Source organism: Panicum virgatum, chromosome 5N (genome assembly GCF_016808335.1).
Source record: "Panicum virgatum strain AP13 chromosome 5N, P.virgatum_v5, whole genome shotgun sequence".
NCBI lineage: Eukaryota > Viridiplantae > Streptophyta > Magnoliopsida > Poales > Poaceae > Panicum > Panicum virgatum.
In genome coordinates this window covers 47,917,541-47,944,504 of record NC_053149.1, presented here as the reverse complement: position 1 = coordinate 47,944,504, position 26,964 = coordinate 47,917,541, and the positions used below count along the sequence as shown (strand labels likewise).

The 26,964-nt window shown below is 48.9% G+C and overlaps 3 protein-coding genes and 1 long non-coding RNA gene across 5 annotated transcripts; 1 reads left to right on the top strand and 3 right to left on the bottom strand.

Annotated features, from left to right (window-relative positions):
* The first annotated feature begins 32 nt into the window (after positions 1-32).
* On the top strand, positions 33-2,855 carry LOC120675962. The gene is made up of 2 exons (XR_005675551.1): positions 33-433; positions 2,122-2,855. It is a non-coding gene; the product is annotated as an uncharacterized LOC120675962 (long non-coding RNA).
* Positions 2,856-3,941: 1,086 nt separating this feature from the next.
* On the bottom strand, positions 3,942-5,800 carry LOC120676100. Its single transcript, XM_039957324.1, has 3 exons — positions 5,548-5,800; positions 5,098-5,261; positions 3,942-4,971 (listed from the first exon to the last, which is right to left on the bottom strand). The coding sequence occupies exons 1-3, from the start codon at positions 5,678-5,680 to the stop codon at positions 4,198-4,200; spliced, it is 1,071 nt and encodes a 356-aa protein (XP_039813258.1). The 5' UTR covers positions 5,681-5,800; the 3' UTR covers positions 3,942-4,197.
* A 4,761-nt stretch (positions 5,801-10,561) lies between these two features.
* Positions 10,562-17,566, bottom strand: LOC120675718 (glycerol-3-phosphate acyltransferase 1-like). The gene is made up of 2 exons (XM_039956926.1): positions 16,535-17,566; positions 10,562-11,623 (listed from the first exon to the last, which is right to left on the bottom strand). The coding sequence occupies exons 1-2, from the start codon at positions 17,321-17,323 to the stop codon at positions 10,760-10,762; spliced, it is 1,653 nt and encodes a 550-aa protein (XP_039812860.1). The 5' UTR covers positions 17,324-17,566; the 3' UTR covers positions 10,562-10,759.
* Positions 17,567-23,251: 5,685 nt separating this feature from the next.
* LOC120675646 lies at positions 23,252-26,486 on the bottom strand. Of its 2 annotated transcripts, none has more exons than XM_039956850.1 (3): positions 23,783-23,901; positions 23,496-23,705; positions 23,252-23,428 (listed from the first exon to the last, which is right to left on the bottom strand). In XM_039956850.1, the coding sequence occupies exons 1-3, from the start codon at positions 23,794-23,796 to the stop codon at positions 23,293-23,295; spliced, it is 360 nt and encodes a 119-aa protein (XP_039812784.1). In that variant the 5' UTR covers positions 23,797-23,901; the 3' UTR covers positions 23,252-23,292. The 2 variants fall into 2 exon arrangements, 1 of the variants encoding a protein (XP_039812784.1); XR_005675415.1 differs by lacking the exon at positions 23,783-23,901 and adding an exon at positions 26,425-26,486 and having other exon boundaries at positions 23,312-23,428; positions 23,496-23,637.
* Between the last annotated feature and the right edge of the window lie 478 nt (positions 26,487-26,964).

Here is a 26,964-nt window from a genome sequence, read left to right as displayed (position 1 = left end):
GCTAGTACGCAGTACGCACAACGGTCTGCTATTGGGCCCCGATTTGGAACCACGAAGCTGCCTCGGTTCAGTGGATCGGAATCACTTCAACCCTAAGGTTCAATCGGTTCGACCCATCTCATCTCCCTCCCGAGCGGCGGCGGCACTCACGTAGACGCCGCTAAGTCTCCGGCGGCGACTGGCCACGCAGGACTGGGCGCCGACGACCGGCCACGCGGGACGGTTGCGCCGGCGTCAGCGCATTCGGGGCCGCACCGCCGCAGCCTCCGCCAAGCCGCGGGGGTCGTCGTCGCCATCTTCTCAAGGCTGTACACCGGTGGTAGGAGGCGCTTCGAGGTGGTGTGGTGCGACACCTGCGTGGAGACCCAGGCGCTGACGGTGGCCAAGGCGGCCAGCATCGCTACGCTCGAGCAGTTCAAGATCTCCGCCGACCGTGAGTCTCTTGCCCTTCGTCTGTCCTCAAATCTGCAGCTGCTTTTTCCTCAAATTTGCAGTCAATCCAATAGAAAAGAAACTAAGCAAATCAATCTGGTTTGGCACTGGTCATTGATCCCTCTTTTGAGTTCCTTTTTCCTCCGCTGTGCACACAAATTATGTTGTCAAGTGACAAGAAACGAAGCAAAGTGCCCTTCTTTTGCACTAATAAAAAATTGATAGATTATGTTGAACATCGCTAATTTCTGGCCTATCTTTTCACTGCTTGCCTGGCAGAAAACACAAGGGGACTTTCCTCTTGTGCAAATTATGTGCTGTACGCAGTAGAACTACAGATACTGTCAATGTTAGGTGCTTTTACTAAACTGAGTCAGAGAGCATTGTTCCTTTAGTGTGGACGTGGATAACACTTGTTGACCCATTTCTTTAACTGAACTGAAAATGGCCTAAAGTTTACAAAACTGAAACATTTGTGTGCCTCCCTTCTAATACTAATTGAAATGGTAGGGAAGCTAACTATTTTGTGTTGAGCATTCTGCTAGCACGATGTTGTTATTTCTTTAGGCAGCTGCATGGAACCTGAAAAACTAATGAAGGTTTGCAAAGGCTTTAGGAATTTTCGTATATGCTGAATGTTTTTGAGGGGTCATATATGCTGAATGTGAATGGTTCCTTTTGTCTGGACAGACTAATTGAATGGTTTATATAGGTTCGTGATCCCAACATTGCATCGACAAGTTATGACCTTCAGTTCGCATGCAAGCAATCTTGAGAAGGAATGAAGTGTAGTGACCTTCTTTAGTTTTATCCACGTCTACCTGATTTTTGTTTGGGCGAATTTGACCTCCCTGCCTGCAGCAGTTCTAGAGAGATACTTGAGAATAAATATTATTTGGAGTTACAAAAGTGTACTGATTCTCTGATGCCATCTTTCACCTGCCCTCAGAATATAACCATCAGCCCAATAGCAAACCTCATCTGAACATATTACATAGATGCATTACAGCTTTGATTTTTTCCTATTTATATAGATGCATTACAGCTTTGATTTTTTTCCTATTTGTACCTTAGCTGAGTTGATATAGGTCAAATGTATTACAGCTTTGATTTTTTTCCTATTTGTACCAGCAGACATCAATTCCTAGCAATGTTTTCAAATCGGCTGGTCGGTCCTGGTCGCCTAGGGACCGACCAGGCGATTAATCGCGATTAGTCGACGACCAGGTCGACCTGGTCGAGCCTGGTCGTTCCCTAATCGTCCATATGTCTACATGTTCAGTATATACTATATAGTGTATATATAATTATATATATACAATATAGTATACAGCAAGCAATTCTGCAGGTTTTGGTGACTTACTTTTGATATTTGCTCTCCAGAACTCCAGCTTCTTGTCCAAAACTCCATATTCTTCTTGCTGAATCCCTGCTGCTGAAACAAAAAATGAAGTTGTTAGGAGAAAGTGAGAAACCTTCATGCTGCCCTGGTCGAGAAATGCCCTGGTCGACTGACTAATCGCGATTAGTGGACGACTAATCGGACGACCAGGTTTCTGGTCGCTCTGGTCGGGTCGGTGGTGCTGGTCGGACTTGGAGAACCGACCTGGGCGATTAATCGGACGACTTGAAAACATGAATTCCTAGTATTAGTCATGATAATTGATTAATCTTTTTAACTTGCTGCAGGAAGGTGGAAGTGGATAGGATGATGGATGTGCCACACCTCCAAGGAGTTGGAGAAGGACACTCAAGTGGTAGAAAGCGAAAGAGAACGCCTCGGGCAACCAGTGCTCCACTAGTTGAAGTAGTTGAAGGAGTAGACCTCAATAACAATGCTCCGGAAGTTGAACAAGTTCAGTCAAGCAATGCAGTACAGCCAAATGATGATAATGAGCTAGTTGGTGATGGAGAGAACAACCAGGGCATTGGTGATGGCGAGGATCAGAACATGGGTGACGGTTCGGAGGATCGGGACTTCGGTGATGGTTCGGAGGATCGGGACTTCGGTGATGGTTCGGAGGATCCTTGACATTATAGGTTTTGGTTGACCACACCGACTTCCTCAAGGAACTCCAGTGAAGCCCAATGCTTGATGTAGTAATGCTTCTCCGTGATGTAATAAATGGCAGTTGGCGCTTGACTTTGCTCCTGCCATGATGAACTGAAAATAAAACTGCCGTAGAGTTGTGCTTTTGCTAGGGAGGATTGGGGTTCACTGTGTAACTGCCTGTTACTAGTTTGCAATTGCTACCTGTAGCAATCTGTCTATTACACTAGACCAGTTTGAGGTGTTGATTCACTGATATGTGCTGGTTGCCTGCTGCTGTTTTGTCGTGAATCTGTCTATTAGGCTAGTCGGCAACTAACCAACTGTAAGCAATTGCATTGACAAATCCATCTGATGTTTGATCTGAATGTCTCTTCTATGCAGGCCAAAGATAAAAAGGTCTGATTTTGTGATCTGATGCAATAAGAAACTTTGATATGGCTACTGATTCATGTTCATGTCGAAATCTTATGCATGCTCTTATAGTTTGATGTTGCAACTTTTGCGCAAAGTCGTATTTGATGTTTTATAAAAGATTTTGTACACAACGGTAGCCGGTAGTAAGCAAGTCGTGCTCTTGTTTAAGGAAGCTAGTAAGCAACAGGAAGCAAGTAGCGAAGTAAGCAACAGGAAGCAATATGCTGATCGTCCTCTTATCTAAGTAATCAACCGACCCATATTATCCACTGGTGCACCACGGGTCAAAAACACATTCAAATGGAGTGGCCGGTGCTCCTGTACACATCAAATGGATCGGTGGGTCAGTTGCAGTTCGATCCATGGTTGAACCATCCCCATGCATACACAACACACCTATTACGTAACCTCTTCGGAGGAGTATAGCGTCGAACAGAAGTAACCAAAGTATTCCAACTGCAGGCACATTAAACATCTGCAGTTTCACTTCCAACAATCTCATATTTGAATAAGAGCGACAATAAGCCTGAACCACAAATTTCTTAAGCCTGAACCACTTATTTGTGTCCACAAGTCTGAAACTTCCCATTCAAGGCACAACAACTGGAGCAAATTACAGCTCCTGGTAAAGTTCAGTTTCAGACTGCGTGTACACAACTGTACAGACAATGCAAATGCCCACCAGTAAATACCAACAAGATAAAGCAGGTAGGTGCAGACAAAGTAATATCAACCACATCTCTGATCTCTCACAAAAATACCAGAGAATATACTACTACTACTATATTTAATATAAGCAAGATAGAAACCAATGATTTTAACAGAGATACATACTGAATGACAAGGCAAGAGCAAGATTGGACTTCAATGAAACTGTGTTCTTTCACAAAAATTCAATTGGAAGAGTATATTTGGTTCAGCATACATCCGAGTCAAACATTTTTTCTTTCACTAGTATAACAGCTAGGCAGCTATTACAACTAATGATGATCTACTTCTTAGATAAGAAGATTCTATTCACACCTCTGAGTGTAAGCAGGGATTACTTGAACAAACATCCATCTACATCATCAAGGAAAATGTTTCACACATCCAAGCCATAGAAGCAATTACAGGAGCTAAAGAGTGTGATACATCCCAGTCAAACCAAATTCCACACCTCTGAGTATAAGTAGCGATAGTAGGTACTAACAATTACCTACATCTCAGCCAAATAGAATCTTGCACAGAACTGACAAATGAGGCAATCACAATAGCCTAATATGAGTACTCCTCATCTGTCCCTTGTGTAGCAATCCTTAGAAGGATTCCAAGCAGAAGGTTTTGCTTCCACTTCCATCCTTCAAGATAATCAGTGCTTCAAAAAATTCTGACGTTGCAAGCTCAACCTTTGTTGCCGCCTCCAGAACCGCTTCAATGCAGGCGGGTTCAGTCAGCCTTCTTTCACCCACAGCTTTTACTATGTGGTATGGTAAGAGATCCTTGAATATCTTTGGATGGCTGTACTCTGATTCAAGCACAACAGTAATCATCCTTATGGCAGACTCTAGTTCCAGCACAGAGTTCTCTATGACATGTGCTGCAGAAGAGATTCCACCAAAGTCTAGTATCATCATTTTAGTTGCATGCACCCTAGCGAGCTTTCCAAGGACCCTGAAGGCTTGATACTGAACGTTTGGGCTTCCAATTATTGATTTGGTGACAATGATTCCAATAAGCCTGAGATGATTCCCAAGAATGAGGCTGTTGCTGGTGTCATTGGCAGAAAGCGATATTATGTTCAAGCAAAGAATCTCTAAGTCTGGCTTTGGATTCAAGCAGGTCTCGCATAAGAATTCTCGGATTGCATACATAGCTTTACGGTTGGCTCTGACAAGATCTTCATGTTGGCATCTGTGATTCTGATCTTCCATTGCAGAAATCAACTCAAGCAGTTTCCCAATTTGTATTTCGCTGCACTGTGAATCCTTGAAACCTTTCTCAGAAGGCAATGCAGGGATGTGCCTAGTGTATTCTTTGCTGGATAAAAGCCACTTGCTGTACCAGACACGCTGAGTCAAAGAAGCATACATCTGCAGCAAGGAAATGATAAGTACAGTTTAAGTACAGTTTACTGAGTAGATTCTACTTTGTAGGTAGGACATATTAAGCGAATTCCAAGTAAATCAGAGCACAATTCAGATTGTTTCAGTGCATACCTCAAAATATGTTTCAACAGAAAGCCTTTCTTTTTCAACCAACCAATTTTCAAGAAAGTCGATATCCATGATGGCTTTGCTTTCTATTAGATCAGCTAGTATCATTTGAGCCATTTCAGGATTTTGTTCACCCGCCACTTTTTGCCTAGGCACCATAGCCCCACCTAGACAATTACATGATCATACTCATCAGCGCACAGTTACATGATCAAACTCATAGCCAATAAGTAGTTTACATGATTGTATACGGTATACCTCAATGAATAGAGTATATCAAAATGATCTTCTTCACAGTATAAGAAACATAAACATTCAAGGCACCACAATCCACAACGGAAGCTCTAATCGTCACAAAATAGAATTTGCAGCAATATATAGTTCATGAGTCAATATGTGGCCGCAAATGTGGCTGAAACATGCGCCGAATAAAAATCAGTAGTTGTTGTTCACCTTCTGCCGGATGAGGATCTGGTTTAGAAGGCGGCTTGCAGGAACCTCCTTCCCTGGCCTCCGTGGAACGCAGGGTCTGAATTTCGCCGCCCTTGAGTGCAGTCTTGGCGGCGGTCTCGACCGTGGCGGCCATGGTGCTCTTGCACCCAACCCTCGCATCAATCACCTTCACGTCCTGCACAAGGCGCGGTGGAAAATCCTTGGACGCGTTCGCCACGGCGTGGCGGTGCAGGAATCCGAGGCGACCCTTCCCCACGACAGCTGCCCCGCCACGCCGGACTCCGAAGCCCCGCCTCCCTTAGGGTGCTCCCGCGGAGCACCGCATGGGAGCACGACGAGCGCCCCGGCCTCCCAGGTTGGGGACTCGTCCCCGCGGTCCCCGCGAGGGTAGCAGTCGACGGCGTCGTGGAGGTGGTGTCCGCGGTGATCACTCCCTGCAAGAGCCGTCGCGGCGGATCGCTGCCCCTCGCCTTCCACCTCAGGGCGCTCCTGCGGAGCACCGCGTGGGCGCCAGTGTTTTCCTTACCGATCGGTAACCGCCGGTTACCGCCGATTTTTACCGATACCGCTACTAGGCGGCAACCCATACCGGCGGTAAATTTCGAAAAATTTCGCCCGAATTTAAAATTTTCAAAAATATTTGAAATAAAAAAGGAAAAAATATGGTAAGAAAGTAGAGATGACATACATCATTCTAATATAGAACATGTTCAAATATTTGACTATTTGGGCACTCAAAAAAATAAAAAAACTTTCGGACCGGTAATCCCGAGCGGTATCCTCTAATCCCGAGCGGTATTCGGCGTTTTCCGAGCGGAAATCGGCGCGTTTGGACCGGAAACCACTGCATTGTGAGTATTTCTTGATTTTACATTGATTTTTAGATGTTTGTTGTGTAGCTATATTCAAAAACATGTGTTCATATTAGCTATATGGATCCATTTGTTCATGGTAGTTGGATGTTAATTTGTTCATTTTAGCTATATGTATATATGTGTGTTCATATTTCAAATATGTACATATATTTTCATTTGTTCATTTGTTCATTTGGACCGGAAACCACTACTATGTATTATATATATTGACGATGATGGTTTGTGAGGACTATGGTTGTGATGATTTGCATGGACTATTGTTGTGATGATCTATATGGACTATGGATGTGAATTTCTATTTTTATGGATATGAACTTCTATTCTATGTATGTGTAAATGTTATATAATTGTTTGATATATACCATCAGTAATGATATTTACAAAATTACGGTGAAATGCTGCCAAAATTTTTAATTTTCCAAAGTCATACGGTGTTTACCGGTTAAAAACGACGGTTACCGGTTGGTAAACATCGATTACCGGTCGGTAAACAACGGTTACCGGTTTTTTGAATTTGAATTGTCATTTCGAGCGGTTTCTAGCGATTTTCGGCGATTTACCGCCTGTTTACCGATACCGCTAGTTGGCGAAAATCGCTTTACCGTCGGTAAGGTGAACCCTGGTGGGCGCACGACGAGCGCCCCGGCCTCCCAGGTTGAGGACTCGTCCTCGCGGTCCCCGCTAGGGTAGTGGTCGACGATGCCGTGGATGTGGTGTCCGCGGCGACCCCTCCCTGCAAGAGCCGTCGCGGAGGATCGCTGCTTCTCGCCTTCCACCTCAGGGCACTCCCGCGGAGCACCGCATGGGCGCACGACGAGTGGCCTGGCCTCCCAGGTTCGGGACTCGTACCCGCGGTCCCCGCGAGGGTTGCAGTCGACGGCGTCGCGGAGGTGGTGTTCGCGGCGACCCCTCCCTGCGAGAGCTGTCGCGGCAGATCGCTGCCCCTCGCCTTCCACCTCAGGGCGCTCCCGCGGAGCACCGCGTGGGCGCACGGCGAGCGCCCCGGCCTCCCAGGTTGAGGACTCGTCCCCGCGGTCCCCGCGAGGGTAGCAGTTGACGGCGTCGTGGAGGTGGTGTCCACGGCAACCCCTCCCTGCGAGAGCCGTCGCGGCGGATCGCTGCCCCCCGCCTTCCACCTCAGGGCGCTCCCGCGGGCCCCGCGTGGGCGTACGACCAGCGCCAAGAGCTCATCCTCCTCCAGGCTTGTCTCTAGCTTGCGGTGGGACTCCTCGGCGTCGCGGTGGCTCCCGATGGCCCGCAACCCTGATAGTGCCCTCGGCGGCCGCTCCGATTGAACCCTCGGTGGGAGCCGTGACGTGCGGCCCGAGTTCTCCCGGAGCGGACCGCGCCCATCCTCGGCTTGCCGCCCACGACGGGCCCCGTCGTCGCCGTCGCCTTCGCGCGCGCCGCTTTGCTTCATCGTGGTGCGGTGGGCAGGGCGGCCCGGCGCGCCGAGGCAGAGCGCAGAGCTGGAAGAGAGAAGGGGGAAGGGGGAGGTGGTTTGAATTGCGGTTGCGGCGTGCCGTTCCGTTATTTGTTTGGCCGGATTGAGTGCCCTTTAGCTTCTATGGGAAGGAGGGGCCGAGGGGATTGATCCTGATCATCCCACTAATGTGTGGAAGTAGTACTTGTGAAATATTTGATGCAAATCTTAGCCTGCCTGTTTGAGATTTTTGGTGGGTTGCCGTTGGGGCTGTTTCCTACCGGCACCGTGCACCCCGAGTTCTGAATTTCTTTTTTTTCATTTATTGCAGAGACACCCCCTTCTTCCTAAACCATTGGCACGTATTGCTCATTGTTGTTGCTGGTTCAATCGTATTTGCATTGTTATTTCGATTGCCATCAAAGCTTACTCTCCAAATTTGAAACTCTAATATGGGATCACAAATGGCGCCCAGCAACGTCAACTTGAGTTTAAAAAATAATGAAACAGGAAGAAAACAATTCCCGACTCGACCACCTTAGAAGTTCAAGTTGAGGGAAATTGGAACCTAGAAGCAAGAATCAAATATTTTATCTCAATTAAAGAAACTCCACCAAAACAATGATCAATCCAACAAAACTGCCCAAAATTTCCGTCTCAATTCAACACCGATAAGCCAGTAAAATAACCGAAACACATAGGCTCACAGCATGTGAAGCCAGAAATCGACGTCGTCGGCCCACTTGCCATATGGTTATGCTATGCCCTCGATGAATCCTGTAAAAAATTTTAGTTGGAATTTGACTCTAAGAAAAGACGGCTACAAAATCAAACCATCGTAACGTCGCCAAAAAGTGGCGGCTCGAACCACGGCCGCCCAGAAAACCAACGGGCCCAGCCGGGCCGGCTCACGCGCACTATGGCCGACAGCCCAGTGTTGCCATGGTGGGCCGAGAAGCTAGGCCTCCCGTCCCCGTATAGCGCCTCCACGCCGCGCCGCGAGCGTGCCGAGGCGGCTCCGCGGCTGCATCCCGTCGCTCACGCGGGAGCGTGCCGGCCGGCGTGCGCCCACCACCGTGCGGCGGGTTGAGCCGCACCCTTCTTTACCCGTCAAGCTCCACCTTTGAAATTGCCTCGGTGTCAACTCGCCACTACTACTACTCCTGATCGTCTGATCTAGTCACGCACGCCGAACGGGAAGATGAGGCGGGGAAGAGAGACGAGGCAGCGAGCGGGCTCGGCCAAAGACGGCGGGCGTGACGCCGCCGCCGCTGCAGGTGGCAATGACGACCAGGGAGGGGAGCTCGCGGCGGCCGCGTCCCCGTCGCGCCAGGGCTTCGCGTTCCTGCACGACCGGAGGAAGATGGCGACCACACCGTGCTCGGCGTGGTGCTCGTACATCCTGTTCAGCTTTAGCATCTACATCAGGTACGGTACAGCCTCTGGCCGTGAACTTAACCCGTCAAGGGATGCGTTCATGGAACGAGCTGCCGCTCCTCGCCAGCAGGCAGCAGGCTACTGACGAATGTAATGTAAGGCCTGGTAAATCCAGCGTATGTATCGAAGAATCTGCTGGCCAAAGGATCAGGTTATTTGTTTGGTGTTCCTCCTTAAATCAAACACGCCAATATGAACTTGCACTAAATTTTAGCTGCAATAAGCATTTTAAGAAGGTAATCAGTTTTTACTCGCCGACCGTATTTTAATTTTACTGCACAACCGTACACATCCACATGGAGCGGTTCACGGAGAAACATTTTTATTTCTACTGCTCGCTTAAAAAGTTCAAGCTCTCAAACCTGCCGTCAAATTCAAATTATGATTGCACAGCTATATTCAAATTATGATTGCACAACTATACTCAAGTTAGCCTCCCACCTCTCAGAGAGCCATCTAAGTCATTTGTAGAGTTGTACTCAGAAATGAAAAAATATGCAAGATTCGACGAAGACCACAAAAGAAGGGTTGAACAAAGAAAACTGATGAGACAACAACAAAATTGGCAACAAACCAACCAGACCAACCAGAAGCATGTGGCGCCACTCAACCATACCACGTCAGCGGAGCGGCCGCGCGTGTACCAGTGTGGCAGGTTGGTCACGCCAAATAGTGTTCAGGGAGTCGCACCACGAGCTATGGTGTGACCAAAGACTACTTCTTAAAAATTTAGATCCACAGATTATTATTAAAATATTAGATTAAAAAATTAAAATAAAAAACCGCTCCGGATGAACCAAGTATTCAAGATGCTCCTGGATCGTTATGGCTTTGATGGCGTCAACTTCGAACCAGAGATGGTTAGTTGATCAGAGTATCGATCATTTCGGCGGCATGCGCCTTGCTTGATTGTGATTTTTGTTGAAAGGAACACTTTTCGTCCTTGTGCAGTGCTGCTGTGAGCTGACCATCTCAATTGGGGATGTGGGCTCTCAGGATTTGGACTTTTCCGAAACTCAGCAACGGCCTATGTTGTTGTTCCCTGAAGGAAAGATTGCACTTTGGCTATCCCTCAATATATATATGTTTTCAGAAGATGAGCTATCAAAGTTAGTGGCTGTTGCAAATAAATGTGAAGCTGTGCGCTTGATTGACAATCTAAAAAAGAGAAGTCAGGAGATAATAAAGAAGCGTGTGAGGCTGCACAAGCTAGCTGAACGGATGAAGCCAGGAGCACCAATTAGATGGAACTGGAAGCGGATGATACTGCAAGACTATCTGACCAAACATATATACTAAGTAGTATTTCATTTGAGAAGTTCAAGCCAAGCATCTACTATTTGGCTAGGTTTTGCAGATAATCAAACTTTCTTTAATTTACAGGAGAAGCAAAGGATGATCCATTACTCGCATGCAAATTAATCACACAGTAACGAACTTTTGACAGTAATAATTTACCCAGCATGTAGCTGCATGCCTACTTGGCGACCACGCCGTCGTTGCCGGCCAGCATCATGTACTTGTCGCGGCGAGTCAGGCCGGTGCACTCGAACCCCAGCGCCTCGCCGAGGCGCCGCTGCACCCAGTTGGCCACCTCGACGCCCGTCCTGCCCCCGGCGCGCGTCCACTCCCGCGGCACGGCGCCCAGGAACTCCACCCGGTACGACGGCACCGGGTTGGCGAAGAACGCCACGGGGTCCAGCCACTTGTGCCCGCTCGCCGTCGTGCCGTAGAGCGTCGTCACCTGCGCGTCCAGCGCCACGGGCTCCATGTCGTCCGCGAGCTCCGCGAACAGCGGGCTGAACCGCAGCAGGTAGGGCTCGCGGCACGTCGTGCCCTCGGGGCACACCGCGAGGTCGCCCTGCTTCAGCAGCCTCGACATGGTCTCGGCGTCCCGCGCGCGGTCGCGCGTCAGCCGCACCGTCTTGATGGGCGCGATCAGCTCCGACAGCCGGCTGAGGCTGTAGGTCAGGGCGGGCACGGGCTTCCGCAGCGCCGTGCTGAGCATGATGGGGTCGACCAGCGTCCGGTGCGTGCACACGTAGAGGACGCCCCTGCGCCGCTTGCCGTCGGCCGGCGGGGCGCGGAGGCCCGAGGTGCGGAAGCGGACGCCGAAGATGGCGCCGGCGACGAAGTTGATCTTGTAAGGGAGGACGATGCCGATGTTGATGCGGATGACGGAGAGGATGACGCCGAGCGGCAGGAAGAGGAAGAAGGCGAACATGGCGGCGGGGGTGGGGAGGAAGGCGAGGCGGCCGTCGTGGAAGATGAGAGGCTTCGGGTACTTGTCTCGCGCTAGCTTGGCGCTCTTTGGGCTCTCTCTGCTCACGACATAGACTTCCTGCGAGAAACGAAATCACAGCCGGTCCATAAGTTAATTTAGACGTTAAACATTTAAATAAATGATTCTAATAAAATACTATGAATAGAATCAATAACATGAGTTCATCTATCTCCATCACCCTATGAGATTTTAATTTAATCTGCTTAAATTAAACAAGAAATATATATTGGGGATTTAGATCCAAGGCTCGGTCCAAACAGGTTTAACATAGAATTGTGCTAAACAGATGTGATTTAAGCTTGAAAACAAAGGTTAACATTTTACATCTTCACAATGCGATATCATCACTTATACTACTGTTAGAATATTACAAAATTACCCCCGATAATAAAAGATAGAGCAGTTAATAATTACTATTCCCAGTCTGTAAAAGTAAGGCACTCCTATTTTCCATCCATCAAAATATCTGGGCTCCCATTTTATATATTTTCTCTCACTGTATTGCAAAGGGAATTTAATGGCTGTACTCTGTATAATTATACTAAAACAATATGATATATATATGTACAATAATAGTAGGGGAAGATTCATTGAGGATAACAGTGTTATCCGATCTACTATAAATTGCAAGGATGTCTTTTCCTCCAGTACTTGCTCTACGGACCAGCAAGAAAATTTTGTTTGTCTCCCACCAAAACATGGATAAGAACATCGTCCATAAGATAATTATTGTGCGTTCCTAACTTCCAAGCAACCTCATGGAGTTAAAATGTGTAGACACCTTTGGTCTTGGTCTTTATGACCTTATCAAGGTACTCGCATGCTGACTGTTCGGAGAGTCCGGGCGGATCTAGCGATGGGTCTAGAAGGCTTCAGCCCCTCTAGACCTGCACAAACAATAGAGCCCTCTTCATTTTTTTAGACAAAAGGAGAAAAAAAATAGGAGGAAGAAGAAAGAAAGAAAGGAAGAAGAAAATCAGCTGCCCCCACCCCCCTAATCTATTCTGAATCTGCACACTCCAGTCCAGAGAGCAGCATTTAGTACACCAACAAATCAGTCGTGGTACGTTGAATCTTCGATGGCCTTGTTAGCACTCTTAAGTCTTAACAGGCTTGAAAATCGTTGTCGAGATGACCCATCAAAAAAAGTACTATGGTCCAAATTAACACTTAATAATTGCTAAAAAGAAGGGCTAGCTAAATGATTTTTCCGACTACAACCACATTTATTTGCTTAAAAAGAGGGTGTCAAACTATTCATAAATGCCTTTTCCGGCTACAACTTACTAACTACAATTATTCGCATAAAAGGAGGACCAGCTATCCACGAATTAAGGCTGTAGTGTTGCCTCTTTCAATCCGTGTTCAAGTAGCACATTTTTTTTCAAAAAAAAATACTAGTAGATTTCCTGTTGGAAAATGACGATGAAATACTCCTAGATAAAAGTAAAACAGACGTTACCATTCCACCAATCTAATCGAATATTTGCAATTTTAAAAACAAATATGTAGTTTCGTGAAAGGAAGAAAACTTGTGCCAAAAAAAAAGACACTGTTAAGTGGCTCGGATGCCGACCAAGCTTCATTTTCAGACTTCAATACCGATCACTGGCACTGTGCTGTGGCACACAGATTTGGTCGTTCGCATAGGGTAGTATAAACCAGTCTCAGTGGAAATGTCATCGACACAGTTACCAATGTTGAAAACTTGAGAACTGTGTTAGTGGAGTGTCATAGTGATGACACTCCTCTCACATTTCATGACAATTCTCTCTCCTCATACTATTAATATATATTAGCAAATTTAATGTTTATGACACTTCTATAACATTTTCACTGAAATTGGCCTAATTAATTTACTGATAGTTGTGTGCACTGTCGGTAATCATTTTCCAACACTGGCACTGTAGAGAAGTTATGACCCTTGTACTCATCTGAAACAGCAGCGGCAGCAGCAGACTTTGGGTTCGTGTTTTGGCCGGTTTGGGGACCGATCCATCCAACTACGGTCCTGGTAGTCTCGAAATTTCCAAGTATACTGTACTCCCTCCGTCTCAAAATATAAGTATTTGTTGATTTCTGTTGATCATATTTGACCATTCATTTTATTCAAAAAATTTGAAAAAATATTATTTATTTTATTATGACATGTTTTATCATCATATATATTTGAAGTATATTTTAATTATTTTTATTTTTTCTTAAATTTTTTAAATAAGATAAACAGTCAAATATGATCAACAGAAATCAATAAATGCTTATATTTTGGGACAGAGATGAGTGCATCTGTCTGGAAGGTTCTTTTTCTCGCCCCATGTAATTTTTTGGAAAAAACAACTCTGGCCAATCTATCGTCGTTGCATGAAAACACATGGCCCCGGGCCAGTCGTGTTCATTTATGGGCTGTACATTAATAGCCCGTTCCGGACGGCCTTATGGGAGCCTATCCCCTTTGTTACCCAACTTGGCGGTGTAGGCGGTAGCTAGTAAAAACCATAAACCAGTGAGAGGAGCACTGGTCCTTCGGCCAGCCTGCAGCTTACCAACTCACCCAGATGGGGTGGGGTGGCGTCGTCCCAAGTGTCCTATCCGGACGCGGGGAGGAAGAATGCCAATAGTGGAGGTATCACCATGAGACGCCACGTACAGGCCTCGTCCCGTCCTCCGCGGCCGCCGGCCGATCGAAGCCGGCCACCACCGCGCTCGTGGCCCAGCCCAGGTGCGCACGGCACAGGCGGAGGGGCCTGGGAGGGAAGAGGGGGAGTGACGGTGAACACAGCACCCGCTTTGAATGCTGCCGCGCCACCGAACGCGCCGTGAATGCGCTTCAATGGCGCTCGCTCGCATGCAGCGCCCGTGCTCTGTGTGTGCGCCTGTCTGTCCTTTCCTGGAGACGCCGGCGGCCAGGCCAAGCGGCCCATTGCGCATGCATGCGGTGGCCTTTGGCTTGGCCCTACCTCGGGATGGAGCTGAGGCTGGATGATGCGCCAGCCACCACCACCACGATCCGGTCGTGGCGCGCGGCGTGGCGTCTTGGGCGCAGATCCAAAATTTTGGATTAAGGATCTCGCATGCATGATATATTAAATAAAATTTATTTATAAATTTTTTTCACAGATAAGTGTAATTTAGCGCGACGAATCTAATAAATCTAATTTAGTCATGATTTGCTATAGTAATACTATAGTATCTTTCACTAGTCGTGAATTAATATACTTTATTAGATTCGTCTCGAAAAATAGCCTTAGAGTTCTGCAATTAATTTTTTTGAAATAAATACAATTAGTTTTGTAATTAAACTTTATTTAGCATTTTTAAATGATAAGATTCTCTGATCCAAAATTTTAGATGTGCCCATCCAAACAGGGCCTTGGTCTAGAATTTCTGGATGGCTGCCGCCACCGGCCAGTACATGCGAGACGCAGACCCCGATTCGAGCTCGATCTCACGTGGGACACAGGCTACACAGTGAGTGCTAACTCTATAGATCGACCCACGTACGTACAGTGCACGCCCTCGACCCGGAGTTTTCAAGGTCTTGTTTGGTTCGCGTAATAATTGCAGTGCGCTAGGAATAATAATAATTTTGACCACTAATTACGGTATCAAACAAAGTCAGTTTACAAAATTAACTTCAGAACCCCGCGCTAGTGACCCTGAAGAAAATAACGAGGCTTTCGACCTCGCGATTAGAGGATGGTTACTGTAGCACCAGTGTAACTAATCATCAATTAATTACCATCATTAGATTCGTCGCGAAAAGTTACACACATCTCTAAAAAGATTTTGCAAATAGACTTCATTTAGTATTTCATGCATGTAAAAAAAAAATTTCTCAAAAAAACATACGCGCTAGTTTTGTTGCAAAACCAAACAAAGACTGTAGTGTGCCCCCTCCTGCAGTCCCTAGGTGGCAAGCTAGAGCTTACGGCTTTGTGGACCCGCTCTGCTAGTGCAGTGGCAGTCTACTGATCGATGTTCCTTCTTGTACTCAGGCACCGACCTCTCATGTGTCGAGGGTATATGTTTTACTGTACCCAAATTTCTACAGTCGAGCTATATACTCGCCATAAAAGTGATATGATTACAATCACTCTATTGATCGATACTACAATCACTCAATTAATCGTACTAGGTCTTTTAATTTCTTCCATACAAGAGCCAGCCGGATATCTTTCATAAGCAGTTAGTACACTCTAACATGCCTAGAGTAGTACGTAAAAACTTTGTTCGCGTCTAAAGGTGTAGTACTATTGCAGTACGTCTATTTCTAGCAGTTGGCAGCTACTAGTAACTTCTACGATTCTTCTCTCTTCCACATGAAAATAAATGATGATATTGGTGAGAGACCGAGTTTGTGATTTCCTCACCAGTCCTAATTATTGGTGCTTACTTTTCGTGAGACGATCGACGTTAATGATGCTTATTGGTAGTACTAATCTCCATTTAATTCCATGAAAACAGGTAGGCCTCCTTCTATGGCCCAAAGGGAACAAAAAGCTATTCCCTCCACATGAAAAAGAATACAACTCCCGCTTTTCGAGAAGTAAAAAATATCTAGATTAACTAAATTTATACAAAACAGTATTATTATTTACTCTGTTCTTTGATAATTCTATTTCATCTTGGTACAATAATTAAGAAGAAGTACCTTAGCTTGTGTATCATCTTATTAATTATGACACCTCATATTTGATATTATCATATACATGTACCAATCTTTTCTCTTGAGAAGTTACTTTGCACGAGAATCAAAAGACCATCCATACTATTCCCAAAATGTCAACCGAAATAAAATTATAAAAGAAATAATTTAATTTTGGAAACAGAACTACCAAAAGAGAATGAAGTAAATTACAAAATCTATTTGAAAATATAAATATTAGTAATATTTTATATAAATTTGGTTAAACGTAAAATTATCGTATTCTTTTGCGACGGAGGAAGTACGTTCAGAAGGCAACGCACCTTGCAGTAGGGGACGAGAAGCTGGTCGACCGGGTTGGGGCTGGTGACGACGCCCACGTCGGCCACGGCGCCCTCGGCCCCGCACGCCTCCCGCAGCACGTCCCGCCCCGGCGCGGGCCCGGGCAGCAGCAGCCCAGTGAAGTAGCGGCGGCGGCCAACCGCGACGTGGTGCAGCTCGGGGCCGACCACGGCGTCGGCGGCCATGTACTCCCTGAGGAACCACTCGGACATCACCCTGGGCGCGGCGGTCACGGCCACCTTCCTCCTCGCGGGGAGCCACAGGCGCTCGTACACCAGCGCGTTGAGCTGCTCCATGTAGTGCTTGGGCAGAACGGCGCGGGCGACGAGGTCGGCGTCCCTGGGCGCGAGCCCCGCGAAGGTGACGAACGCCATCACCCGGACGGCGGCGCCGCGGCGCTCGCCGAGGGCCCAGACGAGCGGGAACGCGCAGAGCAGCAGCGCGCCGCGGAGCAGGCTGCCGCCCTCGAAGGCCACGAGCATGAAGTAGGGGAAGAGCGCGGTGGAGGGCAGCAGCGCGCCGTGCACGTCGCAGACCACGGTCCCGCCCGCCGACGCGGCGTCAGGGATGGCGGCGCTCTGCCTGGCAGTGGCGGCGGCGGCGCCATGGCCCTGCTGCTGCGAGACGGCGGCGGACGGCGGCGGCTTGGCTGCTGCGGCGGCGTTGCGGTTGTAGAGCTGGAAGGCGTGGCGCCGGAGCTTCCTGGCGGCGCGGTAGAACGTGAAGAGCCACCGCGCGGCCACCTTGGGGAGGACGGCCGGAAACACCATGTCCGATCCTACGTACCCTGGTACAGCAGGTAACACCGCTGCTCCTCTAGATCACTTCAGGCAGGCATGTAGCGAGGGCTACTTGCCGGCCTGTTTGTGGAGATGACGGTTGCTGCTAGCTCGGCAGATCGAGCTGGTTTGGGTTTGTTTCTGCCCCGTTCTGTCGCTGCAGATGGTGAAGAGCGTGGTGGGTGGCTGGCTGGCTGGCTGGCTGCAGGCAGTGCCAGGGGAAAGCTAGTGTGTGGTTGAGTGCGGGGCGTGGAGGGCGAGGAGCAGGTGTATATATAGCGGCAGGGGCCGGGGCGCCGGATGGCCGGACGCGTATCCATACGGCGCGGCGGCGGGAGTAGACGATGCGCGGTAGTGGCCGCCTAGTGGCCGTAGGGGAATTTAAGGAGGTGGGTGGGGGGAAGTGAAAAGAGAGAGCAGGAGGGAGGAGTTTGACCATCGCGCGCGGTGGGCGAGGGGCCGCCCGGCGCCGGCGGCAGCGAGCTCGGTCGATCCATTGGTGGCCGGCCTCGCGCCTCGGCTCTGCGCCGCATTCATGAGCCTCGCAGCTACAGGAGGCCGGGCGGCCGGGGCGGCCGCTCGCCACCACACACAGCATGCAGGCGTGGTGCCAGTATCCAAGGACACGGGCGAAGCGAGCCGCGCGCCGCGGCAGCTCCATGCATGCACGGCGTGGGATCGACGTGATCAGATCAGATCACCTCATTGGTTGGTGGAGTTGCACGTTCGTGGTTGGTAGTATAGCTGATGTAGGATTAACCGGGGACGCCACAGGATTTGCACTTGCAGCGGTGATGATGTGCTGCAAGGTCGTCCGGCCGGCTGCGGCTAAGTGGTAGGAGTACTGGACACGTATGGAACTGGCTCTGTTTTCCCAAAAAATTTGCATACTATCCATCACATCGAATCTTCGGACACATACATGGAGTATTAAATGCAGTTGAAAAAATAACTAATTACACAGTCTAACTAATTAGTACGAGCTGAATCTTTTAAGCCTAATTAGTCCATAATTGAATAGTATTTGTCAAGTAACAACGAAATGTGCTATTATACTAAAATCCAAACTTTTTCACCAACTAAACACACCCCTAGCGTAGTACATGGGGGTAGTTGTAATAATTTTCAGGATAGGAATCCAAATAAAATTGAGGCTTTTACCTGTGTGCCATTATAAATTATTGAAATGACCTACGTGCCATTCAAATTTCAAAAAATTCCTCTGTGCCTTTCATCGAAGTTTCTTTTACCTGTGTGCCACTCCCGTCAGTTTTCTTTGTAACGGCAGTGAACTAGCGTGGGAAAAGACGAATTTGCCCCTGGTTGTAGAATGCAACAGATTTTTATTTTTTTTTTACTTGTGTACCACTGCACATTCTGAGAGGTTGTATGTAGAGTAGTCTTGTATGTGTGCACATGAAAATTACCCTTGTGCGTGTGCACATGAAAATTACCCTCATCATAGAATGAAAATATAATATTACAAGATGGACAAAAAATTGAACAATCCACACAACCACAATAAATATTTAATTAAACATAATTAGACATAAAAGAGGTCCAAATATATCATCGACGTGCATAGTTAGCTTGATCACAAAGTCAAGTTTGCACACAAAAGATGGTCACATTGACCTCATTAATAGTCTAAACTCTAAACAAAGATTCAAGTACTACAAAAGCATGGCATACAGATGCAAACTCATCAAAGATTTATGTCGCGGGCTTCTTAGGTACCCACAGCCGGGTGGCGGAACGCACCCGCCTAATCCCAGAGGGGGAGTACTCGGGGAAGAGCCAAGCTATTAGGTCGATCTGGCTTCGGGGGAAGAACGCAAGGACACACGGATTTAGAGTGGTTCGGGCCGCCGGAGCGTAATACCCTACATCCACTGAGTGGTGTATTGCACTTTGTATGAATGAGTCAATCCTCTGCCCTGCCGGGCTCTGAGTCATTCTCTAGCGGGCGTCCCCCCTTTTATAGTGTAAGGAGGGCGCGTACACGGGTGTTGGACCCCGACAGATGGGCCCAACAAGGAGGTATTCTTATACTAAATAGACACTAATGGTGCTCCAGTGATGGAGAGTCTCTTGCCGGATATGCTTCGCCGTCCTGCAGATTCTCTGGCCGAGGGGGGGCTTCTCCTGTCTCATCAGTGAGGCGCCCGTTGAGGCAGTGTAGGTTGCGGCGTAGACTATTGGGTCTACCGTGTAAGCGTTATGATACTCTGCCGCCGAGTTGTCGCGTCTAACTGGTGTAGCAGACTGACATGCGTGGCGTGAGTGGCGCCAGCGGCTGTACAATGTATCTTGGTAATGCGCGGTCAACAGCACAGCCTGACGAAAGTCCCCTCGGGCTCTGCTGTGGCAGAGCTCTCTTAACGTCTCCCGTATTGAATGCGGTAGGTGGCCAAGTCTTCCCGAGGAGGCTCGACAGCCGCACGCGTATTTGCGTCTGCGGACACGTGGCGGCTCCGGACCCCCCAGGCGGGGTGTTTGTTCCCTCCCGGAGAGGGGTCCGGATAGTATATGGGGGTCCCGGTCCCCGTGGGGGGTCCGGGGCCCCCGGCCGTTTTGGCCCCGAGCGCTTTCTTCTCCAGGACACGTGGTGACACCGGACCTGTCCTGAGAGGGAAGCAGGTCCGGGGCTGTTGATCCGGTGAGACGGGGCCGGACCCCAGAGATCCGGCTGCTCAGCTCATTAGGGCGTAGTTACGGATAACTACACGAGTCTTGACATAGCAAGAAGGGGTCCCCCAGTCCTGAGGTACCGACAGTGGCCCCCGGACCCACATCGGGAGAGGTACGAACCCGCAGGTGGGGCCAGGATCATGACGCAATGTTGATTGCGTTGGCGTGCCCATGTTGAGAGCGAGTGCTCCGGACCCCTTCAAGGCCATTGCACTTGTTGCCAGGTTCTGGTACTAGAGTGCTCTCCATAGTGCGGCGAAGGTGCAGGCTTAGGGTACAGAACCGAGCTAAGCGGACCTTGAACCGCCCAAGGAGAAAGTACTACTTCCCTGGACCCGGCTTCTGGCGACCGTGGCGAGCAGTCTCCGCCGGAGCGGGCCACCGGAGTGGACTTGGAGCGACCGTGGCGAGCGGTCTCCGCCGGAGCGGGCCACTGGAGTGGACTTGGAGCGACCGTGGCGAGCGGTCTCCGCCGGAGGGGGCCACCGGAGTGGACTTGGAGCGACCGTGGCGAGCGGTCTCCGCCGGAGCGGGCCACCGGAGTGGACTTGGAGCGACCGTGGAGAGCGGTCTCCGCCGGAGCGGGCCACCAGAGTGGACTTGGAGCGACCGTGGCGAGCGGTCTCCGCCGGAGCGGGCCACCGGAGTGGACTTGGAGCGACCGTGTCGAGCGGTCTCCGCCGGAGCGGGCCACCGGAGTGGACTTGGAGCGTTGCCGACGATCCATGAATTACGCCACCGGAGTCTGCAGCAAGGTGTAGGAAACCAGGCCTTATACTAGAGAGGAGCCCGGGACCTCTAGGGACAGCAGACTCGGATACTAGGGGACCCGTAACAGGGTAGTGAAGTACGTAGGCTTAGGGTATATTACCAGGCTAAGCTACGCAGAACTTCTCTATCCCAGGATACGGCACCACTTCTCCTGAGCAGGTCCCCGGGGGTCCGAACTGCCTTCCAGCTAGAAGGGGTGTCCCCACCTGACCACAAGCCAGCAGCTCAATTTGGATTGTTAGCAACAAAGAAAAGACTCCGTATGGAAGAAAGAAAACATGCAAGCTGAATGGAGAAGTGCTATTAGGTTAATGTAAGGGTAGGATCAAGGAAGCAAATCTCCTTTATTACTTGATTTGTGGTGTACATCAGAGGTCGGGATTACGAGGGCGGACCTCTACCGCTCTGGACCACTCGTTGGTGTCGCCTGTTTGTGTGATGAAGCCAGAGGCCGGGTTTACAAGGGCGGACCTTTACCGCTCTAAGCCACACGTAGGCACCATATCATTACAAAGGAGAAACTAACTCAATCCTATCTAGTGGTAACCTGCAGCTGCCGCTTCGTAGGGCATGCATGTCCCTGGCTGGAGTCGGACTGCCACCTTGGGGGTTCTTCTCAGTTGTTTGGGGCGAAGGTACCCTGGACATACTTACACAGCATCATCTAGCATCACCTCGGGAGCTTGGAGGGCCCTCCTTCGCACAAGAACTGTTTCATGCTTAGTTTGCATGAGAACAAATTCTTTGGCTTTGAATGGGAGTGGCCCTGCCGCTGCCGTCTGCTGCCGGAAGCCAGCCCGATGATTGCTCACCACGAGTTGGGTGCTCATTTGGATGAGCACGGAGCGTGGAGAAGGGCTGTCGTTCGCCGGCTCGACCTTGGTGCTGGCATTAGGCCCCCGTACCTGGTGGCAGAATCCTATCTGCAGCAGCACCAAGAGAGACTCGGCCCTGGCGAGGGAGGAGACGACGGTAAACTCCCCCCGGGCCACAGTGGTCGGCTCCAGGCTTCATATTGAGAGAAAGCCTTGAGCCAACATCATGTCGCCGCAGGGGAGTCCTGGTGGTTGCTTGAGAGAAAACCTTGAGCTGACGCGGAGGTGTTGTAGGGTGGCGTACAACGGGCGTCTCCGCTGTGCGCCACTACGCCGGTTCTGAGGTGTCGCAGTGGCGACGCACAGCAGGCGCCGCTGCCGCGCGCCGCCGCACCGAGGGTGCTGCTGCCTCGGCGCTGTGACATGTGACGTAGGTGCCGCCATGCCTCTCTTCATCTTCTCATCGCTGTTGCAGAGGATGAGCTCAGCCTCAGAAGCCTGGAGATCTAGCCAACACTTGCACCTCCCCACGGACGGTGCCAAATGTCGCGGGCTTCTTAGGTACCCACAGCCGGGTGGGGGAACGCACCCGCCTAATCCCAGAGGGGGAGTACTCAGGGAAGAGCCAAACTATTAGGTCGATCTGGCTTCGGGGCAAGAATGCAAGGACACACGGATTTAGAGTGGTTCGGGCCGCCGGAGCGTAATATCCTACATCCACTGAGTGGTGTATTGCACTTTGTATGAATGAGTCAATCCTCTGCCCTGCCGGGCTCTGAGTCATTCTCTAGCGGGCGTCCCCCTTTTATAGTGCAAGGAGGGCGCGTACACGGGTGTTGGACCCCGACAGATGGGCCCAACAAGGAGGTATTCTTATACTAAATAGACACTAATGGTGCTCCAGTGATGGAGAGTCTCTTGCCGGATATGCTTCGCCGTCCTGCAGATTCTCTGGCCGAGGGGGGGCTTCTCCTGTCTCATCAGTGAGGCGCCCGTTGAGGCAGTGTAGGTTGCGGCGTAGACTGTTGGGTCTACCGTGTAGGCGTTATGATACTCTGCCGCCGAGTTGTCGCGTCTAACTGGTGTAGCAGACTGACGTGCGTGGCGCCAGCGGCTGTACAGTGTATCTTGGTAATGCGCGGTCAACAGCACAGCCTGGCGAAAGTCCCCTCGGGCTCTGCTGTGGCAGAGCTCTCTTAACATCTCCCGTATTGAATGCGGTAGGTGGCCAAGTCTTCCCGAGGAGGCTCGGCAGCCACACGCGTATCTGTGTCTGCGGACACGTGGCGGCTCCGGACCCCCCAGGCGGGGTGTCTGTTCCCTCCCGGAGAGGGGTTGGATAGTATATGGGGGGTCCTGGTCCCCGTGGGGGGTCCGGGGCCCCCGGCCGTTTTGGCCCCGAGCGCTTTCTTCTCCAGGACACGTGGTGACACCGGACCTGTCCTGAGAGGGAAGCAGGTCCGGGGCTGTTGATCCGGTGAGACGGGGCCGGACCCCAGAGATCCGGCTGCTCAGCTCATTAGGGCGTAGTTACGGATAACTACACGAGTCTTGACATAGCAAGAAGGGGTCCCCCAGTCCTGAGGTACCGACAATTTAGTTTTTTCTTGCTTCTGGTTTCCATGGCCGGACTAGAAGGGGCCTTGCTGTGGGTTGCCATGGCTGGACTAGACTTGTTTGGAGTTAATTTTTTTTAATGGCCCTTTTCTTCTTGTGTTGCTGCTGACTTGTTCTCTTGTCATCCATGTGCTGCTCACTTGGCCCAGAAGGATATGTAATCGCCAAAAGATCTAGCTGATTTGAATCTTGTGCAGACCCCCTGATAAAGGAGAGACATTAGTAAACCTATTGAAGTGGTAAAAAGAGAGAACAGAAAATTAGCTTACCTCACAGAGGGGTCACTAGCCTCAGCAGCTGAAGTTCTCTTTTTTTTCTTCGCACCAGTTGTTGAGGATGATTTGTTCTTCCTTTTCTTTGATAGATCTGCAACACTCGGTACGACAGGAAAGACCATCTTTTGTGCAGGTGCTGCAAGCACAATACTAGTCTCGGTACTGGCTGGTGGCACCTTCTTTTTCTTCTTTTTAGGTGGACCTCTGCACAACAAATATGTTAGCAACTAGTAATGCAGCAAACATGGAAAAATAGTCACAAACTTTAGCTTCCATGTTACCTTTCAGCAAGCATTGCAGCTATGTCGTTTGGGTCACCATCCTTACACTTCCACCAACGATGTCCATACTGTTGACAAATTGGACACTGATGACTTCCTTTGGCTCCTTTGCTGCCACCCTCTACTACTGCCTTGTATCTGTTTTGCATTCTCCTACCAGCTGTTGACTTCAACAATGGAGGATGCATGAAGAAACCATGTTCTGATTTGGGCCACATGGACTTGTCTGGTAGAGAAGGGATTTTACCATCATAGGCAGCCCTGAACATTACTGAGTAGTAGTTGTCCACATGATCTTCTATTTTCTCTCCAGGTATCGAGGTGATAAAAGCAATTGCATGCTTACAAGGTAATCCATAAACTTGCCATGCTCTGCATGAACATGTCCTTTCCTGTAGGTTCACAACGAATCTGTAACTAGAACCTTCCCTTGCTGTAACCTTTGCAATCCCATCAGGTGAGCTAGTGACAACATCAATGCCTAGATTCCTGCTTTGGTCCTTCAACTTAGTTATGATGTGTGGCAAAATTTTACCTTCCATTTTCTGTGCAATTTTTTTCCTCAAGTCCACTTGATAAGGACCTTCTGCCTTATACTATCCATCAAGTCATCTAGATGCATCACTTTCTCATTTTTAATCCAATTGTTGAAGCTTTCTGCTAAATTGTTTGTCACATAATCAATTTTGGGCATTGTAGAGTACTGGCTTCTTGTCCATAGTTTTGTATGGTTTTCCTGCTAGTACAATATTGCTGCTGGATTTTTTGCAGCCATGGAATGGATATGCTTGTCAAACATATATGTATTCCAAGAATAAGCAGCAGCCCACAAATGTTCATCATACACTTTTCCCCAATACCTTTTCTTAAAATTCTGCACCAAGTGCCACATGCACTCTCTATGCTCTGCGGTTGGAAAAACCTCACTAACTCCTGTCATGACTGCCTGGCCACAATATGTGCAAAAGGTTAAACCAGGTGGGGTACCAATAGCTTCCTTAAGCCTCTCCATGAACCAGATCCAATTATCATTGGTTTCAGAATCAATGACCCCTATAGCAACAGGGTACATCCAATTATGCCCATCAACTGCACTGAATTTTCCACTCAAGAATGTACTGTCAATAGCCAAATAAGGCCTACAACCTCTAAGGAAACCTTCAACACAAGCTTTCATTGCAAAAAAAAAACCGATTGAACCTGATTTTGCCCTCTATTGTGTGATGATCAATGACAACAAAGCTGTCAGGACTGGTCTGTTCTATTTGTGCCTTAAACTTGTACAATTTGTCAAAACTTTGTTTCCAATTACCAAAAAACTTGTCCACAGCAAGTAATTTACCATCATACTCTCTCTTGTAACTGATACTTACTTTGTAATGCTCCTTAAGTCTTCTTTTAAGTTCTGTAGGCCCAATAGTTGAGTCCTCAGCTAACCAATCTTTAATCTTCCCACAAATCCAAAACTTGGTAGCAGCTTTCACCTTCCCACTCCTCCTTGTACTATGACAGATATGAGGAGAAGGGTTCTTCTTGACCTACAAATCAGAATTGTGAAATCAGAAATATGAATAAAGTATAAGTGACAAAATATGCACAAAGAAATTACCTGTACAGTAGTTTGATCGCCCTTTGTACGTGATACATGAATCCTCCACTTACAACCATCTACATGGCCCGTGCAGTATGCCTGATACTTCCCTGGTTCACTCTTTTCAATGTTATACTCAAATTCATTCTTGATAGCATGTGTTGCAAGAGCCAACTTAAATTCAGATATGTTTGGATAGATGCTCCCTACTTCCATAGGAGGGTCATCTTTGTTGTATGCCACTTAAGGAATGTGAGATGGTAATGTATCCTTAATAGTCTCGTCTACCTCGGCATCTATATCCTTAGTAGTTTCATCTACCTCGGCATCTATATCGGAGTCGGTCATAGAATCAGATTTAGAGTTCGAACCTGGATCATAATCTTCATCCTTTTTCTCACTAGTATCAACATTTGCATGAGAAGTAGGTTCTATGTCAGAGTATAAAGCTAGATCTTCATCAACCCCCACATATTCAATTTGTCTAACATAGCTTGGAAGAGAGCTGTTCTCTATGTCTACCATATCATAATATGGTTCTGTAACAGTCTCAAGTTGAGTTGCTTTGCTAGGTTCTACATAGCTAGGGCCTGGCATAGACGCGGTGCATGGAATTTCAACATTGTCCCATAGTGGAATTTCTGGTGGATCAACATCTGGTTTATGGTATGCAATTGACATGCGACAACATTTGGAAGTCTTGTGTTTGGCAAACATATTCATTAAGTCTTGGTCAGAATGAATTTCAATGTTGGACTTGCTATCAGCACAGAAATAGAACAGCTTCATCACATCACCATACCCACAAGGAAACTTATCCACAATTTCATCAACCAGATCTTTAAAATTTGTGGTGTCTGAATCAATAACTTTGTTAAAGCCAAACCATGGTCCTCGCATACTTGGACTAATTATTCTGATTTCTAGATTGAAACTGGTCTCAATGTCATTCCTACAGATGAATACACATATCTACACAGCTTATTCAAATCCAACCAACACTAAACATGGCACTGATGCAATACAATTGAAGTCACAAACGAGAACTCACCCATCCGGAAGCCAGGCTGGTCGCTCATCCGCCATCCTTCCATGAACCGCACCAAATCGGCCATGCTCCCGCGCTCCTTGTTCAGATCTACAGCCGCTGCACCTGGTCCCGCGGTCCCTGTTCAGATCTACGCCGGCGCCCCTTCCTGCTCGCACCTGGTCCTGCGACCCTGCTCGTCCCTCCTGCAGCACGTCCTGCAGCGCCCTGCAGTGCGTCCCGACCGGTCCGCCCTGCAACGCGTCAGCGCGTGGCCCCGCGCCCCGCCTTGCAGGTTGGCGCGCGAGGTGCCGAGCATGGCCCGGCGCCTGCCCGGCGGGGGAAACCACGCGTGGCCCGGCGCCCCGCCCAGCGGGGGACACCGTGCGTGGCGCCGCGGGAAGCCGCGCGTCCCTCCTACTGAGGCTCTACGCGTGACCCGCGTGAGGATCTGTTGTCGCCCCTCCGCTCTCAGATCTGTCTCTCCTCTTGTTTCTAGGGTTCCTCTTCAAGTCGAGATTCGCTAGAGAAGAAAAGGGTGAAGTGAAAGACTCATATGACTGC